This window comes from Lethenteron reissneri, chromosome 61 (assembly GCF_015708825.2).
Source record: "Lethenteron reissneri isolate LAM-NWPU_2019-01 chromosome 61, ASM1570882v1, whole genome shotgun sequence".
Taxonomy (NCBI): Eukaryota; Metazoa; Chordata; class Hyperoartia; order Petromyzontiformes; family Petromyzontidae; genus Lethenteron; species Lethenteron reissneri.
Genome location: NC_083839.1, coordinates 2,859,626 through 2,878,031, shown reverse-complemented (window position 1 = coordinate 2,878,031; position 18,406 = coordinate 2,859,626). Strand labels below are relative to the sequence as shown.

General features: G+C 51.4%; 1 protein-coding gene across 1 annotated transcript in view; it reads right to left on the bottom strand.

Annotated features, from left to right (window-relative positions):
- Positions 1-643: 643 nt before the first annotated feature.
- LOC133358328 (uncharacterized) overlaps positions 644-18,406 on the bottom strand; it is a 31,254-nt gene continuing 13,491 nt past the window's right edge. Inside the window, exons 5-9 of the mRNA XM_061576595.1 lie at positions 17,920-18,083; positions 16,230-16,331; positions 14,993-15,385; positions 12,602-12,662; positions 644-9,907 (exon numbers count right to left, since the gene is read on the bottom strand). Coding sequence (XP_061432579.1) covers positions 8,292-9,907; positions 12,602-12,662; positions 14,993-15,385; positions 16,230-16,331; positions 17,920-18,083 — 2,336 coding nt within the window. The 3' untranslated portion in view covers positions 644-8,291. The remainder of the gene's footprint in view (positions 9,908-12,601; positions 12,663-14,992; positions 15,386-16,229; positions 16,332-17,919; positions 18,084-18,406) is intronic.

Genomic DNA, 18,406 nt, shown 5'->3' with positions numbered 1-18,406 from the left:
TCAACTGGTACAAAAACTGACACCTTTATACAAGGCATCATGTTTGCAATAACCGCAACACAAGCAGTCAAAATGCAAACAAAAAGAAACAACTCTGATGATGATAATGATATGCACTGTCCTTGAAGTTGTTTGGTCCACACCCGAGACAGCTTTCCTTAGAGCCTTGTCTCCATTGGTGTTGGACCAGATGACGCCAAAAGGCGCACACCTCAAAAACAGCGCGCTATCAGAGTATTGAGAGCTCGGGTAAGCATTTACACTGAGACCTCCTTTTCCAGTGGCAAAATATAGTAATAGGTTTTTACCCTTTCAACTGGTACAAAACTGACACCATGACTAGGATAATGTAACTATGTAAATAAATTAAGGAAATTCTCATTACCTGGGGTGCACGCACTTTTTGGGTGTGCGAGACTTTGCCTGGTTTTTTTTAGAAGGTAAGGGGCCGTCCATAAATGACGTCACGCACCTGGGGGGGTTGGGAGTTGAGAAATGTGACGTCACATCAAAATGCGCAACTTTAAATCAATATAGACAACGCGTTCTACTTAATTAAATATACTTTTTAATTAATGTTTTCTCCTACAGCATCAGAGTGCAGCGCCACATTAAATACGCACTACAATGACAATAGTTTAAAGCGATTTGAAGCATGTTTTATTTTGGGGGGGGGGGCAGAGCTTTGTGACGTCATATTTGAGGGGGGGGTCTGACTTTTTGTGACGTCGTGTGACGAAGGGGAGGGGGGGGGGTCAAAAATTGTCCAAAATCGCGTGACGTCATTTATGGACGGCCTCTAAATCGAAAAGGCAAATTAAGCACGGGCACGGAAATACAATTCTAGATTTGAAGTTTTCGTGACTGCAAGGATCCATACTTTTTGGTTCTTTCAATAAAGTCACGTAGGTGAAAATAAAAGATAAGAATAAAAATAGTTATTTCTGGCCACGGGAGGTAAAATAATAAAATTAAATCACTAGTGAAATCACTAGTGGATTATTTTTTTTAGTTATTTAGTTATTTTCAAAAATAATACAATTAAAATAACTAAATTTAATCACTCGTGATTTTAATGTTTTATTTTTCATCTCCGTGACTTTACCGAAAGAACCAAAGAGTATAATCTTATACATTTTAGATTTTTTTTTTTGCCTTTCGCCTAACGGAGCGGTCAAAACAAAACACTCTTAACAGACAAGGTCGAGATTACAAATTAAATAATCTTGAGCGAAATATTTTAATTCCCCCCCCCCCCCGGCTTTTGATCGATATGACAGGGAGAGGAGGGACACGCCCGGAGCACGCACGCGCGCGCGGCGTGGAGATGGAGCGTTGAAATGATCGCGTCGGTGTGAAGGTCAGCTGTGCGAGCGATAGCCTTGCCTGAAGTCACGGAACGAAACAAATTGGACCGGCCCTTCCTGTCCACAGTGAATTGTGCTCGAGATCTCCCCGCCGCCCTGTGTCTCCACGTGTCTCGTGACCCCCGTTGAATTCTCTGCCACTTAATGTTTGTCGAAGTAAAGTTGAAATTTCGATTTAAAGCTTTCGTGACTGCAGGGATTCATCTTCTTGGATCTTTCGGTAAAGTCATCACGTAGAAGGGAAGTAATAAAATAATAAAAATAAAACATAATAAAATAATTCTCACGACGTTTCGGCCACAACGCAAGCAGCCGTCCTCAGGTGAAGAACAGGTCTGTCGGGAAGACATTATTTTATTATGTTTACATGTTATTATTTTATTATTTCCCTTCTACGTGACTTTACCGAAAGAACCAATAAGATGAAGTAAAGTTTCTTTAAAACACGAGTATCAGAATGTTTATTTCGTCTGCAGAAGGAATCCGATGAGTGATAAAGCTTTTTTTGCACAGATGTCCGGTAGGGGACACGGGGTCAGAACGTTGCAACAATAAACAGGACTAAAACACGATAGGAGTTTAAAGTAAACAAATCAAAGTGCTGTATAGGAAAGGTAAACACATCACCTAAAATATACGACTAAAACGAAGCGATGTTTACATGCAAAGGGAAAAAAAAGTTGGGGGGTCACAAGACATCTGGACCACGCCGTACATGTGTAAATGTTTGTTTTGCTCTAGCATATTTGTTTATGTCGCTGTTTTGTTTTCTTCAGAAGAGACGACCTCACCTGGTCTACAGGAGGTCGTGGGTTCGATCCCGACCCTGACGCTTGCTGCTGTATATTTGGAGTTTGTGTGTCTCTCTCTCATCATCATCACGGTGGCTAGGAGATGTTAACTACCTTGCCTGGTATACAGGAGGTCGTGGGTTCGATCCCGACCCTGACGCCTGCTGCTGTATATTTGGAGTTTGTGTGTCTCTCTCTCATCATCTTTACGGTGGCTTTGAGATGTTAACTACCTCGCCTGGTATACAGGAGGTCGTGGGTTCGATCCCGACCCTGACGCCTGCTGCTGTATATTCAGAGTCTGCGCGTCTCTCTCTCCCCATGGTCGCGTGGATTGTTCTCCAGGTCCTCCGTTATTTTCCCCTCCACGTTTAAAATCGACGGCACGCGTTTAGAGTATTTGGCTGCTATAAATGTCCACGTGAGGATAAGCCACTTAATCGAACTATCATTTGTGGCAGCCAGGTCGCTTCTGAAAAAGAGTTCTATAGCAGCTCACTGGGTCCTAACTGGTAAAATTCAAAAATAGTTTTTAATAGTTTAACTCGTTAATAGATTTGGACAAAACATCCTGATGACAGCAATACCCCTTCTGACAAAAAAAAAGAGTCTTAAAGACTCGGTGATGCTTTCCTGCTCAAATATGTTAGAAAAACCCTAAGAGTGTTATCCCTTTCAACAGCGGTCCTAAACCTTTTTGGCACCTGCGACCGGTTTCGTGGAAGACAATTTCTTCACGGACCGGGGGGCGGGGGGGGTTCATCATTGGGTCTTTCCCCCTTTTCAAAGAAGCTCTCCAGCTACGTTTGTTTCTTACTCATGTTGGCTACTAGGGGTTAGAGCTTGTGGGCTCACCAACACTGTGACTGAGGCAAGTTCGCAGTGCGGGGAAGAGGCGTGGACAGAAGTGGTAAATAATAAAATAATGGGGGCGGGCCACGCGCGGACTCACCGCTTACCTCCTACTGCTGTGCGGCCCGGTTCCTAACAGGACACGGACCGGTACCGGTCCGCGGCCCGGGGGTTGTGGCCCCCTGCCTTTCAACATTCTTACAACTGTAGAGTATTGCGGGTAACCAATGAGGGGGTAAACAGAAGGAGGTGCGAGCAGGTTAACAGGCAAGGATGACGTAACGTCACGGGTGGTGTAAGAGGCATCTTCGGGAACAAAGGCGGGTCCGAGCTGGGGGGAGGAGCCGCCCAAGGGGTTCTTAAGGAGGACCACGTGACGAAGGCGTGGTCCTCGTAGGGAGCGGCTGCAGGGGGTCTCTCTCCTCGTCGTGGAAGCGGTGTTGGCTGAACCCCCGCTCCGGGCAGACGGGTGAGAGAGCCCGAGGGATAGCCGAGGGTAGGGTCCCGTAGTATTCAGCAAGGGTCGGCTGGAAGAGGGTCTCTCTCTGCTCGTTGCGGAGCGGTGTTGGCTGAACCCCCGGTCTTGGCAGACGAGTGAGAGAGCCCGAGGGATAGCCGAGGGTAGGACCCAAATAGTATTCAGTATCCGGGGTAAAAGACCGAGATAGAGTGAACCTACGATGGTGTGAGCGTAGGATATCGAGTGTGACGATGATTCAATAAACGGCAACAGCCCTTGTAGAATTCATCGTCTCCGCGTGGTTCTACTGGACAACACAAGTGTTAGATGCGACATCCGGGTGTCGTTTTAATTCTCGACTTTTATTGCTTTCAGCATTGTACAGTACAACGTCGCATATCCGACCTTCACGTATCCGTCCGTGCATAAGTGCCCCGGTGAGGTGGATATGCGGGTTTGTACCGTAACACATTGAACAGTTATTCACATGCTCTTGTAACTTAAGGTACGCTTTTGTCCACATCGAGCCAAAGTGAACGTAGGTTCGTGAGGTTTTTATATCTTTAAATTGGATACATCTTGATTTATAAACAATATACACAGGGACTCCTCTACTTACGAATAAGTAAGGTTCCAGAGGTCTGTTCGTAAGTCGATTTGTTAGTAAGTCCAACTTTACTCGTGTCGCTTCCAAACACGTACGGCGTGAACACTAAACACGGGGAATGGCTTTAAAAGTTGTACAATGTATATGGCATTGGCTCTTCACGTTCTGCAGATGTAGATGCCACTGGTTCTTCACGTTCTACAGATGTCGATGCCACTGGTTCTTCACGTTCTGCAGATGTCGATGCCACTGGTTATTCATGTTTTGCAGATGTAGATGCCACTGGTTCTTCACATTCTGCAGATGTAGATGCCACTGGTTCTTCACGTTCTGCAGATGTAGATGCCACTGGTTATTCACGTTCTACAGATGTAGATGCCACTGGTTCTTCACGTTCTGCAGATGTAGATGCCACTGGTTCTTCATGTTCTGCAGATGTAGATGCCACTGGTTCTTCACGTTCTGCAGATGTAGATGCCACTGGTTCTTCACGTTCTGCAGATGTAGATGCCACTGGTTATTCACGTTCTGCAGATGTAGATACCACTGGTTCTTCATGTTCTGCAGATGTAGATGCCACTGGTTCTTCATGTTATGCAGATGTAGATGCCACTGGGTCTTCATGTTCTGCAGATGTAGATGCCACTGGTTCTTCATGTTCTGCAGATGTAGATGCCACTGGTTATTCACGTTCTGCAGATGTAGATGCCACTGGTTCTTCATGTTCTGCAGATGTAGATGCCACTGGTTCTTCACGTTTTGCAGATGTAGATGCCACTGGTTCTTCACGTTCTGCAGATGTAGATGCCACTGGTTATTCACGTTCTGCAGATGTAGATACCACTGGTTCTTCATGTTCTGCAGATGTAGATGCCACTGGTTCTTCATGTTATGCAGATGTAGATGCCACTGGGTCTTCATGTTCTGCAGATGTAGATGCCACTGGTTCTTCATGTTCTGCAGATGTAGATGCCACTGGTTATTCACGTTCTGCAGATGTAGATGCCACTGGTTCTTCATGTTCTGCAGATGTAGATGCCACTGGTTATTCACGTTCTGTAGATGTAGATACCACTTGTTCTTCACGTTCTACAGATATAGATGCCACTGATTCTTCATGTTCTGCAGATGTAGATGCCACTGGTTCTTCACGTTCTACAGATATAGATGCCACTGGTTCTTCATGTTCTGCAGATGTAGATGCCACTGGTTCTTCACGTTCTGCAGATGTAGATGTCACTGGTTCTTCACGTTCTGCAGATGTAGATGCCACTGGTTATTCACGTTCTACAGATGTAGATGCCACTGGTTCTTCATGTTCTACAGATGTCGATGCCACTGGTTCTTCACGTTCTGCAGATGTCGATGCCACTGGTTATTCATGTTCTGCAGATGTAGATGCCACTGGTTCTTCACATTCTGCAGATGTAGATGCCACTGGTTATTCACGTTCTACAGATGTAGATGCCACTGGTTCTTCACGTTTTGCAGATGTAGATGCCACTGGTTCTTCACGTTCTGCAGATATAGATGCCACTGGTTCTTCACGTTCTGCAGATGTAGAGGCCACTGGTTCTTCACGTTCTGCAGATGTAGATGCCACCACCACCATCTATTGTACGGCAGTTTAACTTATATCTCTCAGTCCGAACAGGCAACCGGACATATGGACAGCTTTGTTCCTATCTCTGAAAGTTCGTAGGTCGAATGTTCATAAGTAGAGGAGTCCCTATAACTCAATTACTGTATTTGTACATTTTGTATAATAATAATAAACTCAATACTTATGCAGAGTAAACATCGTTCGAACTCAACCGTTGGCCAATTGTTTGGCGAAGCATCCAAGGTTGAAATGTTACCGCGTGAGTTTCTCTCTCGCACCCTGTACTCCGTGTCACTCTCTCCGGTTTGACTTCGCGTCGTCGTCATCGTTGTTGTAACCGCGTTTCGTTCGGCTCACGCGATGTCCGACGTTTCGCACCACTGGCTGGGGAGGGGGGGGCTTCTTCAGGCAAACAGGCTGCCCAAGTCCACCTACTCTACCTTAACATTCAATTTGAATAAATGTCCATTATCCTAGCTTCAAAGACAATATCAGTCTTGGAAAGTGCCTGTTAACGTTTGGCAGGATGCACATTCCTATCTCTCTTTCTGCCAATTATTGCCTGGAGGCAGTTTTGACCAACAACCCAACCGCCCCTTCATCATTGGTGACAACTTAAAACGGGTGGCAGCTGCTGTGGGCGTTGTTTAGAAGCGACATCGCCACACACGTGTTGAGATGTCCCTCTTGATAAACTCCACGCGCAGCTCAGCCTCCGATGTAGTGTAGCAGGCACAACCATTATTGCCTGCAGCAGGCTACTGAAAGACTCTGAGTAACTTCTTCTGGAAGGAGCTCCCAGGATGTGTGGCGAAACGTCAGACGTCGCGCCGTACAACACGCGGCGCACCGGAGAAGCGTCTGTCTTCACATCCCTCCCACGAGTGGAGGCCGATGGCAAGGTCTGCAAGGATCGCGAAACTGTTGTCCCGTAACCCTGGCCGAGTGAAATTACTCCGACGGACAGGTCTGGCCGCAAATGATAGCCCAACGAAGTGGCTTATCATCATCGCGTGGACATTTATAAGCAGCCAAATTCTCTTAAGCGCATGACGTTGATTCTTCAATGTGGAGGGGAAAACCGGAGGACCCGGAGAAAAATCCACGCGACCACGGGGAGAGAGAGACACGCAAACTCCGAATATACAGCAGGTGTTCAAGGTCAGCATCGAACTCACGACCTCATGTATACCAGGCGAGGTAGTAAACATCTCGCCACCGTGGCGGTCACAGTATTACTGGGCTGCCAAGAACACGCCTCCTGAGAAGTGGCCAGGTACACCACAGGTGGTTCACAGGTGGTTCACAGGTGGCTCACAGGTGGTTCACAGGTGGTTCACAGGTGGCTCACAGGTGGTTCACAGGTGGCTCACAGGTGGTTCACAGGTGGTTTCACAGGTGGCTCACAGGTGGCTCACAGGTGGTTCACAGGTGGTTCACAGGTGGCTCACAGGTGGTTCACAGGTGGCTCACAGGTGGTTTACAGGTGGTTCACAGGTGGTTCACAGGTGGTTCACAAGTCAAAGCACTGGTGCAGTTACTGCCGGGATCCTGGGTTCGAATCTGTGTCGAGGCCGTGCGCCACTAAACCGCGTTTTCAAGCGTAGGAAGTTGATGGCCCTGTTACTCCACGGACGTCACGGTAACATTTGGATTCGCTTCTTTGGTCGTGGATAAATGACAACTCTGAGAATGTCAGCCTTGGCCCCCGCCCTCCCCCCTACAAAGTGTGGATAAGAAGTGACTTGAGATTTTCGGAAGTAGTTCTGGGAATGTCCCCTTCCTCACACCGTACACTCTGTTACGGGGCGGGGGGGGTGAATATCCAGAATAGCCGGTGCAGAAATATAATTTGCACGTGAGGTTTGCAAAGAGGCCAGCCTGAGATTTTGCGTGAAATCAAATTGTCACGGTTTGGGAAAAAACTAACTTGTAAATGAAAAAGGGGTAAAATGAAAATATATATATTTTACAACATTCTGACCGGCTATTTTACTCCAGATACATTTGTTTTTGCATTAACGCCAAGAAGTGCGATGAATTTATGGCCTGAAATGGCCATATCGCTGCCGCGGGAATTATTACCTGATGTGAGCTGGCAATCACAGGACCCCGAGAGCTGAAGACGGGTGTGGGGGGGGAGGCCTTAGTCCAGCAGTGGATAGACCACTGCTAATGACAATGGCGATCTGGCAGAGACACGAGGTCGTGCAATAGAGTTCGTTTCAATTGTCCTCGGGAAAGACTTCTCCCCACTTCACCGATTTATAGAAAGTCAAAGGTAAAGGCGCAGCTCCTAACAATGTCTTGGTAATATCACTGCTGGTAGAAAGACCTCCACGAGACGGAGCTCTTAGAGTAACCCCTCTAGTTTGTATTTGGCCTACTCTTCCACGCTGGCCATACGCCTTGGACATCGGTGGTAGTAGCCACACATTACCCCCGCCACCGCGCGACCTGCCCATCGACTTAACTGTGGTGTGCCCGGTGATCCCGCGGTGGATTTCAGAAACGTGCCCCATCATTCAACGACACGGGACGGCTGAAATCCCCCGCAGCAGGTAAGGGGCAAATCACTCATCACGCGCGCGCGCGTACACACACTCGCAGCCTACGCGGAAATCCACATCATGAACAGGTGCGATCCTTGGTGGTGGAAGATGTTGTTTATCCGGCCGCGGCTGCAGTCGAGCGTGAAGAAGAGCGTCGCGTCGGCCTCCACGGACAGGCTTCCCCGCAGGCTGATGGTGCTCCACTGGCTGCCCTCCATCACTCGCCCAGCGACCTGCTGCAGGAGGGGCGCGACTGGGCCCCGGCCCTGCAGCTGCAACGGCGGCTCGCTCTGCAGCCCACGCAGCGACAGGCGCACCGTCTCGCACGAGTGGATCAGCCGCAGGTGGAACGAGACGCTCACCGCGCCGGCCGCCGCCAGCCGGAAACGCTGTCCCGAGTGGCGCCCCTCCGACTCCAGCAGCACCTGGCCCCCGTCGGGCGCCGCCACGGTCCGGAAGCGCAGGGCCTTGTTCCGCACGGCGCCGGTGCCCACGCCGGACTTGTCCAGGGCGGCCGAGAGGACGGCGGCGGCGGAGCCCGGCACCCACAGGAGGCTGGCGACGCTCACGCCGGACGCGTCGCCGAAGAGGCGCACGCTGCAGTGCTGCGACGTCGCCACGTCGAAGCTCAGCTGGTCGCCCGCCCGCACCTCCACGGCGCCGGCGGCCGACACGGCCGTGTCGCGGTAGGTGACGCCCGGGAAGTAGACGCGCGTCACCTCCTCGCTCTCCCCGGCGCTGCCGTTGCGGCTCACGTGAACGCCCAGCGAGTAGCCGTCGCGGATGCAGCCGTGGCCGACGGAGTAGAGCGCCTGCCGGTAGGCGAACTTGACGACGCCCGCCTCCGAGAAGGTGAAAGCCGCGCAGTCGTGGTTCACCGTGATCACGTAGGGGTCCGACACCTGCGACACCTTAAAGGAGGGGCGGTAGTTGGAGTTGTAGTGGGCCGCCGTGTTGGTGTGCGCGTGCAGGGACACGGCCCCGGTGTCGTGCGACAGCCACAGGAAGCTGAGCGAGCCCGGCAGGAGGTCCGGGTGGGCGTACTCTCCGCCGCTGCGCTCGCAAGGCTGCCCCGGGCTTCTCAGGTAAACCGAGAACTGGTGGCCGGGCTCCAGCTCGGCCGTGGAGCTCAGGGACGCGCTCCGCCGGAAGCGCTTGTCGTCCTCCGTCGGCTCGATCCTGGCCGCCACGAGCTCGTCGCGGTGCCCGCCGCTGCGGTTCAGCCTCAGCGACACCTGCAGGAAGCCGCGGCAGCTGTGCTTGGCCGCCACGTTGAGGTCGGCCCACACCAGGCCGTGCTGCCCGAACGCGACGGATCGCCCGCCGACCACCTGGATTTGGGCGAAGCCGAGCAGCGACTCCGTCTCCCGGGTGGGCGCGACGCGCAGCGCGATCCCTTCGCCGCCCGGCATCAGCTCCGAGAGGTTGGCGGGCCTGTCGCGGGGCGGCGGCAGCTCCACGGAGCCGACCCACGCCGCCGCCAGTTTGCCGGGGCCCGGCAGGCAGGAGGTGTCGGCGTCGGTCGTGCAGGGGCTCAGCATCAGCCCGTCGGGGCAGCCGGAGCACGCCTGGCACTCGCCCGTCTCGTAGCCCAGGTAGTAGCCGTCGGCGCAGAGCGACGACTCGTCGTCGTCGTCGTCGTGAGAGATGATGATGCCCACGCAGCGGTACCCTCCTGCCAAGGGTCGGGGCGGGAGGGGTCACAAAAAACAAAGAACAAAGATCGTCCGTGTAGCCTTTACAGACTGTAAGGGCAAGTGCTGTTAGCGAGCACCTATGGAGGCCGGCACGGCACACAACGGGGTGGGTGGCCAACACCACGCCCGGCCGCCTTTGTCTCCCTAGTGATGTGTTGTACGGTGTGTACACTAAACATGGAGAATGGCTGTAAAAATTGTATAATCTCCTGTAGATGTAGATGCCACTGGTTCTTCACGTTCTGCAGATGTAGATGCCACTGGTTCTTGACGTTCTGTAGATGTAGATGCCACTGGTTCTTCACGTTCTGCAGATGTAGATGCCACTGGTTCTTCACGTTCTGCAGATGTAGATGCCACTGGTTCTTCACGTCCTGTAGATGTAGATGCCACTGGTTCTTGACGTTCTGTAGATGTAGATGCCACTGGTTCTTCACGTTCTGTAGATGTAGATGCCACTGGTTCTTCACATTCTGCAGCTGTAGATGCCATTGGTTCTTCACGTTTTGCAGATGTAGATGCCATTGGTTCTTCACGTTCTGCAGATGTAGATGCCACTGGTTCTTGACGTTCTGCAGATGTAGATGCCATTGGTTCTTCACATTCTGCAGCTGTAGATGCCACTGGTTCTTCACGTTCTGCAGATGTAGATGCCACTGGTTCTTGACGTTCTGCAGATGTAGATGCCATTGGTTCTTCACGTTCTGCAGATGTAGATGCCACTAGTTCTTGACATTCTGCAGCTGTAGATGCCACTGGTTCTTCACGTTCTGCAGATGTAGATGCCACTGGTTCTTCACGTTCTGCAGATGTAGATCCCACTGATTCTTCACGTTCTGCAGATGTAGATGCCACCACCGCCATCTATTGCGCGACGGTTAAACTTAACGACTCTCGGTCCGAAAGGGCAACTGGACATACGGACAGCTTCGTTCGTATCTCTAAAAGTTCGTAAGTCGAATGTTCGTAACTAGAGGAGTCCCTGTACTCCGAGCGCAGATGGGCACAGGCCCTGACACGGACCGGGCCTCTGCCGATAGGGACTCTCCTCCTCTCGAGCAAGATGAATGTGAGATGTAGGAAAGAACCCAGAGTGTAGTGGCATGTTCCGAGGGTGGGTGTGGGGTGTCTAGCACCTTTATACCCCTAACCCGAGCCGACCCCAAACCTCACGGTCACAGATTTGGCGTTGTGGTTCCAGAATAAACGGCGTCTCAGTCTTGCCGTCTCATTTCTATTGTTCCCCCCCCCCCGCTCCCGCCTCTACTCTATCACCTGGAACAGAATCACACGGAGGAACAGGAAGAGTTCAAACGTTTCGCGGGAGAGCGCGGACGTGAGGAGTGACCACGAGGGGACGTCCACGGGCAGGGGACGCCGTTTTAGGTCGAGACCGGCGAAGGCAAAGGGCAGCGCGAGAGCGAGCGAGCGAGCGAGAGGGATCACCGCCGCAGGGACTGGGGGAGACATTAATCCAGCAGTGGATAAACAATGGATGCCGATGATATACTCGTTGGTTCTTTCGGTAAAGTCACGTATAAAGAGAAAATCATAATTTAAATAATAATTTATTATTAGTACCAAAAAACCGTGCTCCTCTGAGGTGCTGCCCTCAGTGTCATTCCGTAGCAGCCTTGTATATAGCGATCTCTGGGTATAAACTATCTAGTCAAGGAACTATAAACCATCGCGCAAACTCTGGTAATCCTTGCAGCAGCGGCTTTTGGCTACACTCTTTGGTTCTTTCGGTAAAGTCACGTATGTGAAAAAAAAAAAGTAATTTAAATCACGACGTTTCGATTGCAATACAAGCAATCATCATCGGGTATAAATGAAATAGAAAACAAACCTAGTAAACTTAGAAATATAATGCAATACAACACAGAGAGTCGGCTAACATAACAGTCAACACCCTACCTGGTTGATTATGTTCTTCCAGAGAATGTAAAATTTGAGAGAGAGAGATAAAACACAGAACCGGAGACATATAGACAGACACACAAGCAGAGAGAGATAACACAGAGACACATAGAGAGAGACACATACATAGGCACACAGAGAAACCACGCCTCTGTGTCGAGGCCTTAAATAGAGAGGGGGGGGGCGGAGAGAGAGGGGGGGGGGTAGAAAAATTAGCAAGTCAATGAGTGGCACGGAGCCTGCGCAAAAAACGACAAAACGACAAAAATTAGGGGAGACAGAGAGAGAGAAGCACACTAAATCAAATAAACCTAAAAAAAATTCGAAATGTAATGCAATGCAACACAAAGAGTCGGTCAACACACAATTAACGCATAGGCTGGTTGATTACGTTTTTCAAAAGAATGCTAAGTTAGAAGTTCAGTGTGAAATTTTAAAGAGAGACAAGATACAGACACGAAGATAGACATACAAGCAGAGACACACAGAGAGAGCAGAACAAAAGAACGACAAAACGAGGGGAGACAGAGAAACACACAAAATCAAATAAACCTAGCAACATTTCGAAATGTAATGCAATGCAACACAGAGAGTCGGTCAACACACAATTAACGCATAGCCTGGTTGATTACATTTATTTATTTATTATTTTCTCTTTATACGTGACTTTACCGAAATAACCAAAGAGTAATTCCTGCAGTCACGACAGCTCCATGTTAAGTTTGCCGACGATATGGTGGTGGGGTACAGACCTGGTGTGTTCAGACATTTTCCAGCGCAAAACGTTGGGTTCTCTGTGCATTCATCCTTGTCCTGTGAGCAAGGGGGGGAAAGAAAAGAAACATTGGCATCATCGGAGAAGCCCGCTCCGGCCACGCGTGTGCAGAAAGACCGCGTGCTTAAGTTTAACTTCCTGGCCCTTCCAAGGGAGGCGGACACATGAGTACATCGTGAATAAATATCCATTGTGGGCGAATGTTCGATGTCACGGCAAAAAACGCACAATTGTGGTAGCCAACTGGGAACAGGGCGCGCTCACCCAAACACTCGGACGAATCGGCCAATAAATCGTCGAAAAATTTCCGATCTCGAGCATCTAAGTTGCAAAAACTACGGGGCAAGGGAGGAGGCTGACCATCAAACGTGGAACCCCCTTCACCACCTCTCTTCCAGTGGGCACTGATTCTTAAGAGCATTCATGGGGGGCATTTAGCCACTCCTCCCCCCCTGTTTTTCTCTTCTCCTCTAGGGCTATCGGAGCTTAGGAAGGCACCAGAGAGTTGTCCAGTTTATTGAAACGATTTATTGAAGCGCGCGGTTTAAGGCAGCTTTCCATTGCACCGTAAATCCGTCATGTTTGGTTAGTGCCGGAGTCAACTCGACCCGTCCATATCCTCTGTGTGTATGTACCTTAATCGTCTTGTTACAGACAGACCTGTTACAGACAGACCTGTTCTTCACCTGAGGGCGGCTGCTTGCGTTGTGGCCGAAACGTCGTGAGAATTATTTTATTGTTTTATTTTTATTATTTTCCATCTACGTAACTTTACCGAAAGAACCAAGAAGATGAATCCCTGCAGTCACGAAAGCTTTAAATCGAAATTTAATTATATTTTATTATGTTTTATTTTTATTATTTTATTATTTCCCTTCTACGTGACTTCACCGAAAGAACCAAGAAGATAAAAAATACTTTTGGACGAAAACAAATATTTGTTTGGAACTTTCTTGTCCTCCAGATAAGCAACGAGTGCAACATTTGCCCGCGGCAACAAATCGCGTTGACACCGCGCGGAGTTGCCCTCCTGCGGGAAGTGGCAACTTTGAAACCGCCCGCTCTTCTCGACAAAGTCAACTGAAGCGGGGAAAAATCTCCGCGAGAAAAGAAAAGAAACCCTTGTCACGAACGCAACGCCCTCTCGAGACCCCGGGACCACCGGCCGCCAGGCCGCATGCTTTCCTCCCTCGAGGATGCTTTTCCCGCAACAGGGAAGAACACACCTTCTGAGTAAACAGCAGGAACGGGGCGAGCGAAATACAGTGCTACCCAAACAGCGAGCAGACGCAATGGATCACCAGTTTCCACTCGCAAGTCCTCGCCCTACCCCCCCCGCCCCCCCCCCCCCCCCCGTATTCAGTTCGTTCCTCGGCTTTGCGGTTTCGTCCGTGAAACCTTTTTCCCCATCACATGTCCACGCTGCACTTTTCTTTCAGGCAAAGTGCCTCAGCCTCCTCCTCCTCCTTCCTCGCACTCCGCGCTTTCCCCAAACATCATCGGTCTGCCCGATTCTTACCCCTCCACCACCACCGCCAAGCCTACCCCCCCCCCCGCCCGCCCCTGGCTAGATTCCAAAGTGAAACCGCTCTCTCGCACGCGACGAAATCCCACAACCGCACGACCTTCCGCGACGCAGAGGTCGTCGGTTGCTTCCCCGACGTTGTTCATTTCTGCTCTTAGTTTTTTTTTTTCTTCGGTAAAGTCACGTAGGTAAAAAATGAAGTTATAATTAATAAAAGTAATAATAGGAATAAAATAATAAAAATCACGACGTGTCGGAGGCAAGTCGCCGTCATCAGGTGGGACCGTCACAGCCAGATTTGCTGTGACAAGTGAGGCAGGGATTCCAAGATGCAAGTTCTTAAATACAAGTTAAGGGGGAGGGGGGAGGAGCTTATCAGAATGTGGTAGCCAATGAATGGAACATATTGGGAGGGGGGGGGGCGGGGCTAAAAGAGAACACGAGGTGTACGTGCACGTGGACGTGTTTGTGCACAAGCCCCTGTTGGTGCACATGATAACGTATTGGAAGTTGATAATTGTTTTTTTACCCTTCTATCTGGCAACAACACTGACACCTTTTTTACAAGGAGTCATGTTTGCATAGACCACAATGCCTGTAGCCATAATGCAACAAAAAAACACAACTCTGATAATATATGCACTGTCCTTGAAGTTGATTGGTCCACACATTATGGCTGCAGGTATTGTGGTCTATGCAAACATGACTCCTTGCAAAAAAGGTGTCAGTGTTGTTGCCAGATAGAAAAAAACAACTATCATATTTTGCTACTGGCAAATGAGGTTCCAATGGCGTATTGGAAGTTGTTCATTTCTGCAACGCTGGCGATCGCGCGCCCCCCACCTGGCAAATGCGGTCGGTGCTGCGGCGGCAAGTCTGCAGCTCGGAGAAGCCTGGCTGGCACGACGAGCAGCGGCGGCACTCGGGCGGCATCCGCTGGAAGTCGCAGAACTCCCCGGCGGCGCAGGGGGCGCAGTCCGATGGGCGCTCGCCGCCGTCCGCCTCGTAGCCGCGTCCGGCGTGCTGCGTCGCCGCCCTCGGCACCGAGATCGCCGGCAGGCCCGGCATCCCCGGCAGAGACGGCGGGATCCTCAGGAGGCCCGTCGCGTCTTCCGTTCCCGCGAGCGCCGGGTGGGGGTGGTGGTGGTGGCGGTGGTGCTGGGGTCGACCGGCGGAGAGCGGCGGGTCGATGGCCGGCTGCGGCTGCGGGGGCGTTCCCGGGTTGTCCTCCCAGCGCTGTCGGGTTGTTTTGATTGCGAGGGGAGGTGAAACGCGAGGTCCGCCCGGGTTAGGCCGACGATTTGTGGGGCGGCCGCGCTGACCTCACAAACCATCGTCACGCGAGCTCCGGCTGCCAGCCCTCGCGGCGGCAGTGGCAGGCGGCGCCTTTTGGCTCGGCCGTCGAACACCGCTCGTGTCACACGCGCACACACACACACAAGGTGCTTGCCGCAAGTGAGCCACAATACGTGGCTGATCTCGTCAAGAAGCATAGACCATCAGGCGAACTCCGCTCATCCTCGCAGCTACTTTTGGCGAACCATCGAACAAAGATGTTGGGGCACCGCATCGCGCGCTTTCAGATGCGCTTCTGCGGCCGTCTGGAACGCTCTTCCTTGCGATTGTTAGGAAGCCACTGGAAGCTATTAACTATTAAACCATCATGTACATTAAAAGTAATTTCTGATTTTGTGGTTAGTTTGTTGTCCATCCCCCGCACCTCCAATTAGTGCGGTTGGCTACGTACGGTGCAAACGAAGTTCAATGTACGTACGTACTAATGCATGCGCACGTGTCAGTGCAGAACGTGCGCACGGGCTAGTGGTGGAGGGACAGAACCGTACCGCGGTGAAATGTCCTGAACGTGAATCACAATAAACAGACGTTCGCTCCGCAGTTCCTAATGTCTAACAACAACAAACAACACTCCGACGGAGCCCAGGACATTACGCGAGCATCAATTTTTTTTATTTTAACGGGACGTCGTCGGGAGTTTAAATCGAGTTTCAAATGGCCGTGTCTGGGCCCCACCCCGAACTCGGAACGTTCAACGCCGCGTCGATTTCGCGCCGCTCCCCACCTTCGAGGCGTGCCGATGCTGGGTCCTCAGATCGCTCTCTTGCCGCATCAGCCCCTCCAGGTTCGCGAATTGAGCGGCGAGGTGGCGCTGAGCGTCCAGAACCTGCGGGCGATTCATGCCAAAAGTGAACCTTGTCCTCGACTCCCCAACGCAGAAGAAGAAGCATCCGGAGATGTATTACAGCTTCCTGTAAACAACAGCAGAATGAAGGTCCTGGGAGCAATGGAATTCCCGGTGTTTGGGGCATTTACAGACAAACATGCCCACTGTGTCTACGCTGGGTCTGAGTCTCTCTGCTTTAAACTATGGGCCTCTGTGCGAGCCTTTGGGTCTCTGTGTGAGTCTATGGGTCTCTGTGCGAGCCTATGGGTCTCTGTGTGAGTCTATGGGTCTCTGTGCGAGCCTATGGGTCTCTGTGTGAGTCTATGGGTATCTGTGTGAGTCTATGGGTCTCTGTGTGAGTCTATGGGTCTCTGTGTGAGTCTATGGGTCTATGTGCGAGCCTTTGGGTCTCTGTGTGAGTCTATGGGTCTCTGTGTGAGTCTATGGGTCTCTGTGTAAGTCTATGGGTCTCTGTGTGAGTCTATGCGTGTCTGTGTGAGTCTATGGGTCTCTGTGTGAGTCTATAGGTCTCTGTGCGAGTCTATTGGTCTCTGCGTTGGTCTGTAGGTCTTCGCGTTAGTCTGTGTGTCTCTATGCAAGTCTGTGGGTTTCTACACGAGTCTGTGGTTCTCTGGGCGAGTCTGTGAGTCTCCGCGTGAGTCTCTATGTGGATCCACTTGAAGCGATGGAATCCCGGGTTTTTAGAGCATTATTAGAGAATGAGAGCGAACCATGCGAGCTATTTGTCCTCGCTGCAATGCACTTTTGGTGTTGTTGAGCGTTTATTTTAATGACAACTCAACGCAAGGGGTGGGAGGGGGGGTGGAACAGAGACTCCACGGACAACATCCAAGGCTCGGTGCTTCAGGAGTTTAAAGAAAGGGGGCGGGGGGGGGGGGGATTGGGCTCTCTACACCACCCACGTGGAGACCTCGAGCGTGGAAGTTTATACGGGGAGGGAAGGATGGGGGGGGGGGGGGGGGAAGGTGACGAACATCAATGGACAAAGGCGGAAGGAGTAGGGGGGAGAGGGAGAGAAGGGAGGGCGGTGGGGGGCAGGGTGTTGTGCGGCTTCTTAACCCTTTCCCGCTCCTCCGAGACGCCTGCCAAGTGGCAGGGTTTCGTTGTCCCGTTCACCTCCGAGTCTCGGAACGCCGCGATCGGCTCAGCGTTAACTAGGGAGGCGCAGCGGCGACGTCGTGTTCATGAAGACGTCGTTACTCACCCGCGGAGAAGCGTGGGGCGGCACGGCCGCCGCCACTCTACGATAGCCGGGGCCGTGTCGTGCCACGCGGCCCTCCCGCATGGCCTCGTGGGAGCCTCGGTAAACGACAAAGTTATTTTACCTCGATTTTTTTTGTTCTTTTTCCGGTTCCGTTCCGATGACCTATACACCTACGTGCACGTCATCGGGACGGAATCGGAAGTTAAAAAAAAAGTTTAAAAAAAAGTTTAAAAAAACGGTGACGTTCACGCGCAGCGTCCATCGGAAACGGGAAAGGAGTTAAACATTCCCAGGCACATCGGTCCCGGACGTCCAGCCGCAGGCAAGGGGTACAGGCGGTGCAAAGCGAGCGGGCGCCGTCACCTGCTGCTGCTGCTGCAAGAGGCGCATCTGCTGCTCGTTGAGGCCGTGCGTGATCTTGGCGGCTGCCTCCACCTGCGTCTGCACCAGCGCAAGCAGCTGCTCCTGCCCGTGCACTAGGCGCAGGTGCAGGACGAGGGCATCCTCCGAAGCCACCTCGTTCTCGCCTACCGCGCAGTTCGGGGGGGACGGAGCCGGTGGTGCGGAAGGAACGGGGAATGCCCGTCGGGATTACAGAACGGATAGCGCAGGCCACCGTCTCAACAACAACACCAACGCACAGAAAATTTGCATTCAAACTAAACTGGTTTTTTTTGTTTTATTTTACCAGGTAAGGCCGCACTGAGCTATGTAGATTTTTGTCAGGAGCGGCCTGGCCACAAATGGTAGCTCAACGAAGTGGCTTATCGCGTGGGAAGTTATCGCAGCCAAATACTCTGAACGCGTGATGTCGATTCTAAATGTGTGGGGGGGGGGGGGGGGGGGGGGG